The sequence below is a fragment of the Lytechinus pictus genome, chromosome 16 (assembly GCF_037042905.1).
Source record: "Lytechinus pictus isolate F3 Inbred chromosome 16, Lp3.0, whole genome shotgun sequence".
NCBI lineage: Eukaryota > Metazoa > Echinodermata > Echinoidea > Temnopleuroida > Toxopneustidae > Lytechinus > Lytechinus pictus.
The window spans coordinates 18441835-18458078 of record NC_087260.1 but is presented as its reverse complement, the minus strand read 5'-3'; the positions used below and the strand labels follow the sequence as shown (position 1 = coordinate 18458078).

At 38.5% G+C, this 16244-nt stretch overlaps 1 protein-coding gene and 1 long non-coding RNA gene across 2 annotated transcripts; both read left to right on the top strand.

The window, feature by feature from the left end:
* Positions 1 to 5257: 5257 nt before the first annotated feature.
* LOC135157057 (uncharacterized) lies at positions 5258 to 6754 on the top strand. Its single transcript, XR_010296136.1, has 3 exons — positions 5258 to 5295; positions 6080 to 6229; positions 6684 to 6754. It is a non-coding gene; the product is annotated as an uncharacterized LOC135157057 (long non-coding RNA).
* Positions 6755 to 12699: 5945 nt separating this feature from the next.
* Positions 12700 to 13758, top strand: LOC135156936 (cubilin-like). The gene is made up of 2 exons (XM_064110942.1): positions 12700 to 13080; positions 13496 to 13758. Exons 1-2 carry the CDS (start codon positions 12744 to 12746, stop codon positions 13756 to 13758), a joined length of 600 nt encoding a protein of 199 aa, XP_063967012.1. The 5' UTR covers positions 12700 to 12743.
* Positions 13759 to 16244: the final 2486 nt, after the last annotated feature.

Sequence of the window (16244 nt, the reverse complement as noted above, 5' to 3'; positions counted from 1 at the left end):
ACTTGTAAGATGAAAATGTTGACAAAACGCTCCCCAGGCATTTGACAAACCGGATAAATAGAAATTATAAACTAACCAAAAGTGTAAACTGTAAAAATATCGGTGATATCGGTGTTCACAGCAGAACCAGTCGGCGCTGTGAAAGGACCGTACACTCAGGTGTTGAAATACACCATAGAGTTTATGTGAGTTGAATTAACACCGTGAATTTAACGCCGGTGTAAAATGCTTGGCCACGCTAGTGGCGCAATGAGTCAAAATTTTTGAGGGAGCGAGAATTTGCGTATCGGGCAAAAATGTTGACATTTTTGTACACAAATCCCATTTTCTAATAGATTTTGAAAAAATGGTTTGAAAATAATATTATATTTCACTTTTCTCTCTCTCTCCTTTTCTTTTTTCCTCATTTTTTATTCGGTCGCGAATTTTTTTTGGGGTAAGCGCCCCCAAGCCCCCCCCCCCTCCTCCGTACGCCACTGATTGTCCCATTCCTCTTACAACCTTACAATGCTCACTGGTCATGCTGGTTTAGTGACACCAATGGGTGATTTCAAGTCCGGTGTTGGCCTTGGTGTTGGTGTTGAAATTTGGATTGCTTCCTCTAGCTCCAAAACTTATTCAGAGTTTGCAAAACTGATCCAGATCACATTATTGACATCTCAACAACTAGTGAGTGACTTTTCGGGAACATCTTCATTTTATGTTTGGTGTTACAATCGTAAAAATTGACCTAACACCAACACCAATAGGTCAACACTGAACTTGAAATCACCCAATGTATTGCAGTGTGTGTACCATTACCATATACATGACATATAGGCCCTAATCGATCTTTTTAATGAGCGCATTTCTTGATCATGACTAAATTATGCCATCTTCCTCTTCTTTGCACTAGGAAAGATGTCCTGATCGTCGGGGAAGGTCAAGAAGTTGGAAACAGGGAGACAATTCGAGATGCATTTACGGGAAACTTGTACAAGAAATATACCACAGTGGAATCCAAGTCCCGAAACCTTTGGATGATGTTTGTGAGCGACTACAGAAACGCCGGTGCTGGATACGAGATCGAGATCGAATTAGTTACACGTAAATATTCTGTGGATTGAATCCTTGGTGTTATTCATCATGTTCATAGTCAAAGTTAATCTTTGCTCAATTTGATACAGGTCTCTAACGCTCCATCTCGAGGCATTTTGGATATCAAAATATTGATTACTGTCAGCATGGACCTATGAAAATAGAGATGGACATTGAACGCAAAACTTTCGTTGATCGAATGAGATCCGCCTAATGATTATGTGCTTCTTACAGGTGTTATGACAAAAGCTAGTGCCAAGGCGATTCTCATAAGGGACAACTTTCCTGGTTTTGATTTTGTTAGCTGATGCCCTGTGTCAGAAAATGCTTTTCAATCAACGTGCTTTAGATTTGGAGCAGCAAAATTGAGAAGCAGACGATTTTGTGATATAAAATGTTATGCTATTATTCGACGCGCTATCGTCCGCACACACACATATCAATAACATTGAAAAATACACGATCTCTAATATGCTATGTGCTATATAAGGAGGAAACTTTAAATACTAAACCATCAATGATTATCAGTCACAATATTGCCAAATTGCCTCTATTTTAAAGAATATACATACATTTCCTAAATAAAATGTCACATATTGAACAAAGATTGCCAAAGGTAAACCAGAACTTCACATCGATTTTTCCAGGATATAAGTGATATGTCATCTTCTGCGCATACAGTTTGTGACATATCGATGCCAAATCACGAACTGTTTCTTCCAACTCATGGCCTATTTGACGGCGGAACACAGAAGGATCAAAGTACACATTGAAGATAATGTTATTCAGAGCACAGTGACGGTCACATGTTTATAGTGAATTCAATAACAAATCAATGAGTGTCCATCTCTAATAGGTCCATGCTGTCAGATAGTGTTTCTCACTACAATAGTTTTTCTCCTCAAAGCACTAACAAACACTATCCATATTGATAACAGAGAATGAGATCATGCCTTTAGTCAATGCAGATTTCAGAAAATGGAAATTGTATAAGCGCAATATATTAATAATTTGCTATTGTTTGGCCACTTTGTTCTCTTTTTTTTAATGTCACTTTTGCGCCTTCAACACTTGTGTTAAATAAAACCTACCGAATATAGTATTACACTGTGTTAGGTTCAGCAACATCAACATTTTTCCAAATGTGATTAAAGATGCATGTTACCGGGATTGAGGAGGGCGCTGTAGGATTTATCGTACCCGCTGACGGCGGCTAGTCCGTGCACCTTTAAACCACAGGAGTGACTACATATTTAGCAAGGGTTTCCAATATGACTGATATCATTCCCTTAATCTTCCATTAATTTTACATAATTAAACCTGATACTTAGAGGAATACCATATGCATCTTAGTCATGCACAACTTGATGGCGGGCTGTATCTGGGTTTCAAAAAGAAAATTACATGCCTAAAAAGTTCAATATCTGCTCTTTAATTTGATACCTCAATTACAGAAACTGGTCAAGAAATAACAAAGTTCTGGTTATTTGAAATAAGCCTTGAATTTCAATAATTTCATAAAATGACGAGGTTTTACAGGCTTGCGTTTAAACTCACTTGACACTCTGTTTTGTTGACGATCGGCCATGCATTAAGTCTTTTGTTAACCATGCGATAGCTTCTATGGGAAACTGGTGAAAACACGTTTATTTAATGAAATTATGGAAATACAAGCATTGTTTCGAGGGAACATAACTTTTTTACTTCTTAACCATTTTTTGTGATTAAGGTATCAAATAAAAGAGCAGATATTGAACTTTTTAGGCATGTGATTTTTTTTTTGAAATTCAGATACCTCCCGCCAAATGAGTTTTTGGTATCCTTTCTTCAAATTGTTTTTGCTCACTCATGCGTGAATGAGGAATAATCTATCATATGAAAGAGGAGATTCTAAGCTGTACATTGGTAGGTAATTTTTCTATTGTATTTGTGTTTAAGTTATGATAAATCATCGCTTAATCTCGGATTCGTTTTTTCTGGGACGCACTGTATAAGGAGGAAACTTTAAATAATCAACCATCAATGATTATCAGTCACAATATTGCCTCTATGTTAAAGACAGGGGCCGCGGAACGGTTTTCAAAGTGGGGGGGGGGGGGCTGAGCCAAAAGTGGGGGGCTGACCATGCAAAAAATCACAATCGTATTGTCATTTTTGCGTTTTTGTACATGGTTTTGGAAAAAAGTGGGGGGGGGGGGGGGGCTGAAGCCCCCCAGCCCCCCCCCCCCGCTTCCGCGGCCCCTGAAAGAATATACATACATTTCCTAAATAAAATGTCACATATTGAACAAAGATTGCCAAAGGTAAACCAGAACTTCACATCGATTTTTCCAGGATATAAGTGATATGTCATCTTCTGCGCATAAAGTTTGTGACATATCGATGCCAAATCACGAACTGTTTCTTCCAACTCATGGCCTATTTGACGGCGGAACACAGAAGGATCAAAGTACACATTGAAGATAATGTTATTCAGAGCACAATGGTGGTCACATGTTAGTGAATTCATTAACAAATCAATGAGTGTCCATCTCTAATAGGTCCATGCTGTCAGATAGTGTTTCTCACAATAGTTTTCATCCTCAAAGCACTAACAAACACTCTCCATATTGGTAACAGAGAATGAGATCATGCCTTTAGTCAATGCAGATTTCAGAAAATGGAAATTGTATAAACGTTAATAATTTGCTGTTGTTAGGCCCCTTTGTTATCTTTTTATGTCACATTTGCCATGTTTGCGCCTTTAACACTTGCGTTAAACATGTTAAATGAAACCTACCGAATATGGAATTACACTGTGTTAGGTTCAGCAACATCAACATTTTCCAAATGTGATTAAAGATGCATGTTACCGGGATTGAGGAGGGCGCTATAGGATTTATCGTACCCGCTGATGGCGGCTAGTCCGTGCACCTTTAAACCACAGGTGTGACTACATATTTAGCAAGGGTTTCCAATATGACTGATATCATTCCCTTACTCTTCCATTAATTTTACATAATTAAACCTGATACTTAGAGGAATACCATATGCATCATAGTCATGCACAACTTGAGACCTGATCTTTGATGGACCCACGTGGGTCCATCAAAGATCTGGTCTCAAGAGAAAAGTCAATTTTACATTCGAATGCCATGAACTTAAAATGTATTTTTTTTCAACAGCCAATATTCGCCTCTCCCTGAACGAAACCGTCACCATCTACTCGACTACGAATCTCGAATTCTCTTCGCGTCAGTTTAGCGTCGCAAGATGGCGAGTGGAAGCTCCTGACAATACCGTAATGAATATTCGATTCTTGGAGTTTGACCTCGCCGTCAGCCTCGAGTTCTTCGTGGTTATTGATGGCCTTCGCCCTCACAATCGTGAACGGTATCGTTTCGAGTATGAGGGTAACAAACTGCCTCTTGACATCGTTTCACTCAGTAATCGGATGAATATTATCTTCGCAGCCTACTCGGAAACGCTAAACGGTACCTTTGTTATAAATGTAACGGCGAGGGCAGTACAACCAGGTAAGCTGGCTATCCTATTTTTGTATTAAAGGTACGGCACGAAAAATCACATGTTCCTGATAGGAAACTGTTTAAAAAGATTCCATTAGATGGATATGCCACTGGTAATGGTATATGTAGGCACCCATATCTACCATATCCTTATGCATTAAAATAACAGCTCAGCTACAATTGCGAAACAAAAATAGTTCAACAAATTCTTATGGTCGCTGCCAGAGCTGGATTACTGGCCAATGTATAGGCCTATATATTTTTGGAGATCCTCATCTGTCTCGTTCACATGATTTTGGTCAACATTACTTAAAGGTCCAAGAAATTCCCCGTTGCATAAATCTCTAAAGTTAGTATCTTATTGACATTTTAGCGTAAAATGCTAACTCCATTCATAAGTAGACACTTGTGTTACCATTATTGATATTCCCCTTTGACTTACATCTATGTGGAAGTTTCCAGAATGTATCTGAACAAGTATTAACTTTAGTTATTCATGTCGTAGGTGATCTGTCCCCGACCTACGTGCCTGCAGGGGGAACCATTTACATGACATCACCAAACTACCCTGGACATTATCCGAACTACTTCCAGCGTGTCTGGGTGGTGACTGCTCCGAAAGGGTACATCATTCGCTTCTGGTTTCTTGACCTTCGTCTGCCGAATGATAACGATTATCTGGCAATTGGAGACGGGTTCTACTACCTTACAGGTAGCCTACACGATGAGTCTGATGTCTGCTTATGAGAAAGTATACATGTAGTTGGAAGGTTTTTATCCGAGATGGTATTGGCGGTGACTATTTTATTTTCGAGGGACGAAGTCCCCATGAAAATTGGGAGTCTAATCGAGGTTGAACAATTCCGTTTGTAAACTTTCAAAAGAATACATAGTACATTTTCTATTTCTTCTTTGAGTTAGATATATCTTGGTAATCTAGTCCTGATTGATCCATCTGCAATCTGGTATAAAATCTATTGCTAGCGCTGCGCTTGATTAACCGACCTTTCAGTACTTCTTCCTTCTGCCACTTCGATCAGCGTAATCCGACTAGTTTCTGCTCTGCGCATCGTAAGACTTCGCCCATGTACCTGGCTTATTGGCGTTTCTTAAAGATTGCATGATCTGTGACGTCAATGATGGAATAATTCATTAAAATTGTCAACTGAATTTCTCTATAGGTTTAGTAGTATAAGATTTAATGCCTTCTCTATTGAAAACATGAAAATCAGCATTAAATATACATGTGCTAATAATCTTTTTACTTCAAAGCTTAGGGAGAATGTTTATGCTTATCACAACGCATTGAACATGATTGTTATCAGGTCCTAGCATGTACTATGACGTTATAGGCCTTCTTGCGAAATTAAGGGCGCTCTGTCTCATCAGTGCGCAGAGATTTTAATGTCTTTGTCAAATCGTATGATTCTACGTCAGCAAACAAATCAAATCAATCCTGGTGTACCAATAGTACGATGACTATTATCTTCAAACAGATGGATCCCAGATCATTGGTGGGGTTGGCCCATTAACTAGTGGACCCCCTGATAGATACTACACCGAGACGAACGCCCTCTACTTCCATTTTAATTCTGACCCAACAGATGGGAACGGTGGATATCGAGTAGAGGTCTCGGCTATAACATGTAAGTTGGCAATGCTGCAAATAAATTAATAAATGCACCATACGGTGCATTGCTTTTGCTAAAAAACCGCCCTCCCCACCCCTATGAACAAAGGAAAGAAGATTGTCACGCAATATCATACGAAAGATTGATTTCTTTCAATAAAATTTGTAAAAAAAGTAATTACTTTGATTGAAAATCCGACCGAATAAATTTTCAAAATAAAATAAAAAACCTAGACTATATAAAAATAGCATATAGTATATATAGTTGTGGTTCCATTATAGTCTTAGTTCATGAGCTCAAATTGAAACGAATAAAGGATTTATGATTCTGTATAATTCCAATCACCCTCATTATATTATGTCTCCGTCTAAGAGTTAACGCATTAGTTATTCAGAAAGGAATGCATCTAGTCTTACAATATTGAAAGATAATAACCATTGATTCTGTGTAATAATTTGAATTCACCCAGTGCCAATCGTCCTCAATGACAACGACGTCCATATTCTAGAATCACCAACATACCCGATGCCTTATGAAAACAACGTCTTCATCGAATGGAACGTCCAAGTGCAACCTGGTTTCGGGGTCCTTCTCCGATTCATCGTCTTTGGCTTGACTGATCACGGAGACATTCTGTCTATTGGAAAGGGCGCGGATTCGAACGACACGAAAAGCGTCGCGGCCAGATTCACGGGTGACCTTGCTTCATCAGACTTTGTGGTTTGGTCAGATAGAGTCTGGATAAGGTTCACCACGGACTCATCAGGGATAGGAGATGGATTTGTGATAGAGCTTCGGCCCATCCAAGGAGAAGGTTTGTTTATCAATTTAATACAGGCTAACATTAATTATTAGGCCGTTTTAGAAAGATTGCTAACAAAATCACGATAATAGTTAAAGACCATTCAAAGCAAAGGCTAACATTAAAGTGGGACTTGATCGATATTTTGTCGTAAAAATCTCTTATTTGATCTTTGTTCGTATAAATTCTTTATATGAAATAATACGTGTATGGTTACAAAGTCATTAATACAGAAACATTGAATCGATTGACAAGCGAACTCCTTCTTTAGCGAGTTCGAAATGGAGCAATATGACCCATGAAAAATGCATTAAATCCTCGTTACTTACCAGTTCCTCCAAAAAGGACCCAAATGCATCAGTCTTCCACTTGCTCGGTGACAACCTTCTATGATATTTATCATTTAACAGCATTCAACGATGACGGATCATCAGACCTTCTTTCTTTCTTTTTCTCTGGCCACAGGTTACTGTCTTATCCCTCTAGGTATGACGAACGATTGGATACCTGATGGCAGTCTCTCTGCGACTAGCCGAAAAGACAAGGAGCATAGCCCTAGCGAAGCTAGGCTTCACGGTACTTCCTCATGGATACCCGACCCTGAAGTGGATGACTCTACCATCCAGGTACTTACCAATTTGCTACCCCGTGAATAGGGCCATATGTGATTTCAGGTTTAATGTTTAACCTTATATTTATGTGTTTTGGTGTTTTGTGTTGAGTTTTACCACAGCAACGCATCTGACCTAAAACATGTTGATTTTTGTTGTTGCCATATTTCCCCCAATTCTTCTGTAACGATCATTACAGCACTGCTTCCACTTGTTTCTCTCCAGGTAAATTTCGATCAAGGTCACTATATCACGGGAATCTTGGTACAAGGAGGATCAGGAAGCGTAGGGACATGGGTGGAGTCACTACTGGTCATGTTCGACGACGACAGTGCAGAGGTAAGTTTAACCTCACACGCATTACATCATTTCGGTGTGGCATTTGGGAATCATAGAAACCAGGTTGTACCTTCTACATGTAGCTAGATGACGGGCGCTAGTCACGACACCCAATTCTTTAGAATATGAGTTGATCAGAGAAACGACAAGTTGATCAAGAAACTCTTCAAAGTACATATTTCGTTGGAGTCCGCGATATGGTCCACTGTCGGTGCATGGAAACTCAATTCCGTGATCATGCTGCTAGGGAGTGGAAAAGAGTTGCGTATTGGCGGTTGGGATGTAAAGGAGAAAGAGGATAGGCCTAAGTAGGGTGATATCCTGCTAGAGTTCTTTGATCGCAGCAAGCAAGAGGCTACCAGGGGCCCGTTTCTCAACACCGTCATAAGTCTAACTTCTTGACTAAATCGAAGATAGTGAGCTACTTGGCCGCTAACCGTTTCACGAAGCCCTCTTTGCCAAGATCGGGGACAACAACCTGACCAAATATTTATGACACCTCCGAACCTGTCATAACTTCTTTCTTAATGACGTAGTGGCATCACGTGTGTAGACTATAACATGCAAAATTGCCTCAAAATTTGAAAATTGTAATCTTACGTAATCATTCATAGAAGTTGAAATTACATTGCAAAACAGGTGTGATAGATCATTCAATAATAATTGTAATGCACAGAAACTATAAAAACTGTTGGTAAAACGCAACAAAACCACTCATTTTGAAATAGTAAAATAATTGAATCGATAAAGATTCTACCACGGCAGGTCATCCATAACTGGACTCGTATTCGTTGTTTTCAAACACTTATCAACATTTTTGATAAATTCTATCTCTAATCTATGCAAAAGATTTGTCAAAATCATGTGTTTCGGTGTGTGAAATTTTAAACATTTATGTTAAACTATATTTTGATGATGTTTGGAACCATAAATAAACGTATAATTATCATTATTTTACAAAGAAAACAATTGTGGTTTACTTTCGAAAACTATCAAAATTTACTATCCCGGGGATACCCATCTCAATGTCCCCATGTGATTTTTTAGTCATGAAATGAATTATTCATAATTTGATTTTTTTCTTCATGGTTCTAGTATGCATGGTTCATATTTTGGTTCTGCTATTATTTTTATTTGATGTTTTTCCAAATTAATCACAATAGTTGCAGTTTTATCACAAATTTTTGCTTTTCAAAAATTATGCTATTTTGTGACTAAGGCTACGTCTCGTCTGCTCTTTCTACCGATAGTATCGATATCAAGGGATTCTTGTTAGGAAGCCCTTCGTGAAACGGGTTTAGTAAGATTGGAACTTACTCCGTGGTTGGTGGATAAAGATATGACTAACTTGTCCAGGTGTTGAGAAACGGGCCCCAGGCCTCATCTGGCGCCGTTGAGAACACCAATAGTTGATGCAATTTAATGCATACAATTCTATACTTTTTTGTTACTTAAGATTTATATTCATATTTTACTTCTGACAATTTTATTGTAAGCGCTGTGATACTTTTTGTGTATAGCGCATATAAATAACCGTTATTATTATTATTAATAAAAGTGCACATTATCATTATATGAAAACCATTTGAGAATGCTCTTTGCCTCCACACCAGTAATTCCATTCGGTATTCTAATACTAGACCGAACATTTATGCCATCCGTATGTTCCGATCCTGATTTTCCACCCTCTACAAACCTCCCATCTGCAATTTCACGATGCCAAACTCTGTTCTACTTTTGATCTTCTAGATAATCCATGGAAAGTGGGATCCGGAGGCAATTTCTCTCATTCTCTTTGTACGCCCTCGATTGACTCGTCATATTCAAATCACACCAAGGAGCAAGGATCCATCTCTTCTGTCTCTACGTCTTGAGATACTTGGATGCCAGAAGGGTTAATTGGCTATATTTATTCTTCAGTCAGGTTTAACGTCAGGGTCAGGATCCACCATAAAAATAAATGGGCAAATATTATCAGACTAGTCTTTGAATCATATCCTGCTGTAAATCAAAACCTTTTTTTTCAATTTTTTTACGCTCTGACCACCATTCAGCAAACTATAACATGTACTAGTAATAACCCGGTGGTAGAGCCGACAAACATTAGATGACAGGACACGCTGGTTCCAATAATTTTCCTGACTTATTTTGCAGATCGATCAGATAAAACACTATTGGGTAAAAAACAAGAAATGTATTCACCTTATTCAAATTGCCCAGAAGGCTAATTGACATTCTGTATCCTGCCTTTATCAGAACACTTGTGAAGTGCTCTGCGTTTCAGTTCCTACTACTGAAGGTGGATAGCCAATTCCTGGTTTCCAATATTCAGATTGGATATTAAGGTACCTTCAAGCAAAAATCTATTTATTTGAAGTAATTTTGCATTACCAATATAACCATTACCAGACAGACGTGTTTCGTAACATTTTCTTGGAAATATTAATTGACAAAAAGTATTTGACTTTACTTTCATTTTTCTAGATTAAAATTTGGGCCGTCAGCCTCACAAAGTTTATGTTCAATTATTTGTAGGGGCCCCATAAATATTCAACCGCAACGTTAATAGAAAACTGAACATCCTCAGATGAAACGTCGTAATGCATGCATGGTTGAAAATTTGAGGAGAACGTAAGGTACTCTACGTTTTTCCCAGCAGTAGGTTCATGGTCTCAGCTACTGATACTGGCCGTGTCTTTCCTTGAAATCCACAGGTTGTCACTTTGATCTCGGTCTATCGTCGGGTATACTGACGTCAACAGCAAGTCAGAACACTGTCAATGATTCATATTCGGACCTTGAAAGTTTGAGGTTATTGCCTTATGATCACAAACCATTGGCAGGGTGGGGAGGGCGATCTTCAATAAGTGATGCTGATTCGGTCGATGTTTTCATCGGAACAAGCACTGTTGTCCGGGAAATCATTATTCAACAGTGTGCTAATGCACGACTTCTTTCATTTAACCTGACTGCTATGTCAGATGATGCTTCAGTATCATTTCATTACGTGAGTGCTTCATACCCCTAGCTTCAATAATGGGACTCAATGAGCTTTGTCATAAAATGTTTTTGCTAAAGGATATCTTAATGAAAAGAAAAGGAAAGAAAGATGTATTTTGAGGATATATGTGAATGAGTGATATACATAGAACTGGAAAATGCTGACGGTAACGATGTTTAATTGTGAGGTGACATTGTAGTTTACGTGGCTATATGTAAACCTGTAGGCCAATATTACAATTGTTTGTTATATTCCTTTCTCTTATCATTTCCTTCGTCTGCATTTACATAGTAAATGAATACTCTGTAATGAATGCACACTCTATTCACTACTTATTGCAAACATAGAATATATCTGACTGTGACAAGGCGATGTGCAAAGCATATCTTCCTGAAGGAATCGTAGCTTCACGATACAAGATACTTCCTACAGAATGGGTTGACGGATTATGTTTCCGGTTGGAGCTTTTGGGATGTCATGCAATTGGTAAGAACTTTCAGTTAGTTGAAGTTTAAGCCAATATTTATCAATCCTAAATACGGTAAATAATATACACTTTGGTAGGATTTTGATCACATTGTCAAGGGATGGTGACATACATAACTTCCGGTGCTCTCATATTGCAGAATGTGCTTCGCGATACTGTGAAGAGAACTGTTCATCGGCGTTTCTGTCCCCCGGCGTAGGAAGGAATATTGCAATGGACCAATCCAGAACATTCCCTCCTCGGGCCATGTGCCACCAGGAAATGTCATTACCAGCAGGACAGTATGTGGTGTTTATTTTCCACGGTTTCCAGGTAAGACCTATACTTCTTAAATCGTCAGTTTGTTTCGTAAAAGACCTGAGTTCGGAAAAACGGCCCAATATCAGTTCTGCCATTATCAATTTGCCGTCCTGACAATCACGACTAGGCATACACGCAGGTCACCACTTAGTATTGATGAGACAAGAAAATACGGATTATCACTTTTTGTTACTTTAAAGCTTACAGGCTCATTGTTCAAGTGATAGGGGGACAAAACATATGTTACGTTGGCTTTTGATAATTGAACTTACGCTTACCATAGTAAAAACTGCGAAAATGCCTATGAAATTGTTGCTTTCTCCTATTAAGCCACAAATTGACGGGAACGGAAATGCTGATGGTGTTCTCTCGCTCACTGACTCAGTCGATGAGACGGAAGTGTCCTTTGACCTCAATGAAGTGCCATCAGTCTTTGTATCATCCTCTTCAAATTTATTGGTGACCTTACTGTCAGGATTACTCACCGGCATCTCAAGAGCTGTAATTGCATATGGTTCTGTAGGTAAGTTGGCGGTGTCTCATACTAGATGTGAAAGAATCTCTTTGAAAACCATTACAATTATCCATATTATGGATCTTTTCACTTCCAGATAGGTAAGAGTCTCATACAGACCAGGGCAGTAGTCATCTATACGTTACAAAAGCAGTTGTATTTAAACGCATGTCATAATATAATCATAATCAACTCCAAACATTGTACTTCATATCGGTAACAAATATATCTTGCAATCGACTTTTGGATTTGCCTTTCGGGTGCGAAACCAAGTTTGGACAGCCATCTCGCTGATACCTCCACGAAAGTGCTTAATATAGCATATTGCTTTCCTCGTTAAACGTGTCACATATAATTCTAATGTTTTTTTTGGTTATTTCTTGGTATTAATGATAAAGGCAAACCTGGTTGTAGCAAGAGTACCAACGTTGCAAGTGAGGATTCCTTCGCCTGCAAGCAAAGCTCTGGTTTCTTGATGTCCCCTGGCTACTTCGCTTCCTATGCCCCTAATCTGGACCTCTCGTGGGACATAGCGACCAAACCGTGGACGCAGATCAGCCTGGCTTTCGTCGAACTCGATGTGACCTCATTGGAACAATCATGCGACGAGGACTACGTCATTGTTATGGATCTGTCATCCCAGAGCTCACTCGGGCGATTCTGCGATCAGAAGAAACCTGAGGGATCGGTTGTGTCCTCGTTAAACCGAATGGAGATCACGTTCCACTCTGACAGCATCGGAAGTGGCTACGGGTTCATAGCTGAATACTCTTCGTCGATACTCATCCCTGATGCGGTCAACACCACAAAGAGTAAGTATTATATATGTAGTTTTTAGACAAGACTTTGATGATGTGATCTAGAAAATACTCGAAATATATACCTATACCACTAATACAAATGGGCAATTTCTATATCAGAGATGATTTAAAATCTGTCATGTCTAACTCGATCCAAACAGTATTATTTACAAACACAATCTATCAAAAAACAAAAGCAAATAAGAAATGAACAAGAACCATTTCGTCGTCCATTCTATTTTGTTTTCTCGAATGAACAAGCATTGGCATGTTGACGAAAGATGGCTGTTTTGTAATACTTCTCTTGACATAATTATTTACAAATTTTGGATCAAGAAACGTCAATTCATTAAACAACCACGGTCCAACTTACAACTAGGTACAAAATTATATTTGATATCTTTTTGTTCAAATGTTAACATTATAGATCATTCCTGTCCCGATGGATGGGTCGTTTTCAAAGGTTCCTGCTACCGTTTGATCATCAACCATGAAGCTCTTACTTGGAACGAGGCAGAACTAGTTTGTCAGGAAAGCCTTGGTGGTCACCTAGTGAGCATTCGTGATGAAGACGAAATGATCTTCCTACATTATATGATCTCTTCCCAATGGGAGGCGACAGAGACTGAGACATATATAGGAAAGTATTCCATTCATTTATGTCGCATTTTCTTGAAGTTACAAAGTTAATCACAATTTGCTACACTACATAAGCCTAGGCCTATATTATGTTTATCACTCAAAAGTGATTACAATTGGAAATAGACCCATTCAAGCAATATAACAGGTATATCATATGAATGTAAGAAACTTTAACAATTCAGATATTTAGATGAGGCGTAGTTTCGCAGTCTGGTGACCAGGGTTCGATTCCCCATTTGACATCCTTGTGGCCTTTCGTAATGCATTTATCTTTATCTACTGGTCCCTAGGTGATTACCTTAAGCCATTGGTCCCAAGCATTCTTGCATTCTTAGCAAAACACTCAAAACCCAAAACATCATCGTCAGCGTATGCTTTATTATCTCTTTATGAATTTTTAAAAACTTCAACTGACAAAATGGGTCCTGGAGAATAACATCAATTAAGACAGATCGATATGCGTACTGGTATTCAACAACATTTGGCGTATATCAAAGAGTTAATAGAACGGTATTCTATTAGTATTAATTGCTTCCAATATTGGCACCCATTCCGTGATATTACAACAAATGACATGATCATGATAATAAAGGATTGCCCAGAAGTTTTTATTTCAATAAATGATGATTTTACATATTTTGACATGATGAGTGTATTTCTTAATATGATTTGATGACACGCAGGTCTCGGTAGAAGAGATGAACGTGGAATATTTCACTGGACAGATGGAACACCCATGTCTTACACAGATTGGTACAGTCCTCTCCCGTAAGTCAAATGATAGAAGCCAATTGAATTTCAAACTTGCAAATATATATTTTTTCCAGTATACTCTTTCTTAAATCAGGTATTTTACCATCATAATTTTTTAGATCATGTTTTATAGATATTTATGGGGAAAATATAACAGATTTTTACCCTAACTAATTTTATAATTCCATTTTCGAAATTGTTACTGCGATCAATGTCAGTAGAAGCGTATTTTAGCATCTACTTCGCACACGCCCTTGCAACGTTTACAATTGATTGAAAATGCCCGTCAAATCACAATGGACAGATAAAAAGCCATTGTCAAAAGTTTCTTAATCGGGACAGCACATCGTCCTAACCGATAAAACATTGCATATACGTCGTTTGTCAAGAGTCCAGGACGACACTGCTGTTTTGATTCACATATTTTCGGCAAAGGCTGCGTAGTTATGAAGGATTCTCTGCGTTAAGAAAGCGTCTGCAAAGATGCCCTATTTTCTATTGGGCACTGTAAAGTAATAGCCAGCGGAATAGTTATATAGTTTCTGATACAAAACCACCAATTCTTATTTTGCTTCATACAATTTATGTATCGTTTAATACTGTAGAAATCAGTAGGCCTATGTCCAAGCGGAAAGGCAGTAACACCCATTTAACACTCTAAAGGTTATATTTAGGAAAGAGCTAAGGAGAAGTGAAAGGAGCGAGATGGTGGCCTAGAATCATTAGGAAGTCGTTTCGTTTAAATTGTGTGTGTGCGTATGTGTGTGAAATGATATGGGTGTGTGTGTATATATATATTTATTCTATGTATTTTAATTTGAAAGAATGTCAAAAATATCCTTTGACAAAGTTTCAACTGCAGCTGCATTTAAAGACTCTTACTGATATCGCAGTACTTGTGAACTTGCAGAGGAACTGGAGGGGCAAAGCAGCCCGATGGGGGCTTGCTTGAGGCATGTACAATGTTAGTCTTCGATTCGGCCACTTCGACAGATCTTTCGACCAATCTCTGGCATGATGTGGCGTGTGCATCTCCCGAAACAAAGCAGTTCATTTGTGAAATGGGGGAGCCTGGAATAACAAGTAAGCTGGCCCCATTGACACCCTATTTCTTTTGTAGATTTTTTCATTAAAATATTCAATGATAATGATACTACAATTATCTTTTTTGTGCAAGGCATTCATTAATTTCATTTTCCAAAACAACAGTTTTTAATGATAAAATTAAAGGAAATAAGGATACTCGATGATTATAATAAACCCAGCCCCTCCCCTTCCCCTTCCCCACACTACCGCTACCCCAACCCCTTTCAAGGAAAACATACAAAACACGGCGCAATCAAACAAATAAACACCCAACCACACCATAATACATAATCGTACGCACTCTTCACATTGCTGTATTGGCTTGACTTGAACACACACACTTATTCAAGCGCAAACACACACCCTCACACATACATCATTACCCATACACACGAACATACCGGTTCTCGACCATCACAGGCACGCACACAAAGTCAAAGCGACCCCGTTACCCTTTTGTCATCCTCCTAGCAGCTACCTATCTTTTTTTTTAACTCAGAAGTGGCACTATTCTTTCTTTTTAGGGGGAGGGGCATTCAACTTGAAAAGGGACAATTATCTATAGTTGCACGCAGTTTAAGCCAGTATTTCTCCAGATTCTACTTTCCTTTATCCCTTTAGTGCCAAATACGTGTACTTTGTGTTCCTTGTTGTTTTATCATGAAATTAATTTCAACTTCCGATATGAAATTAAA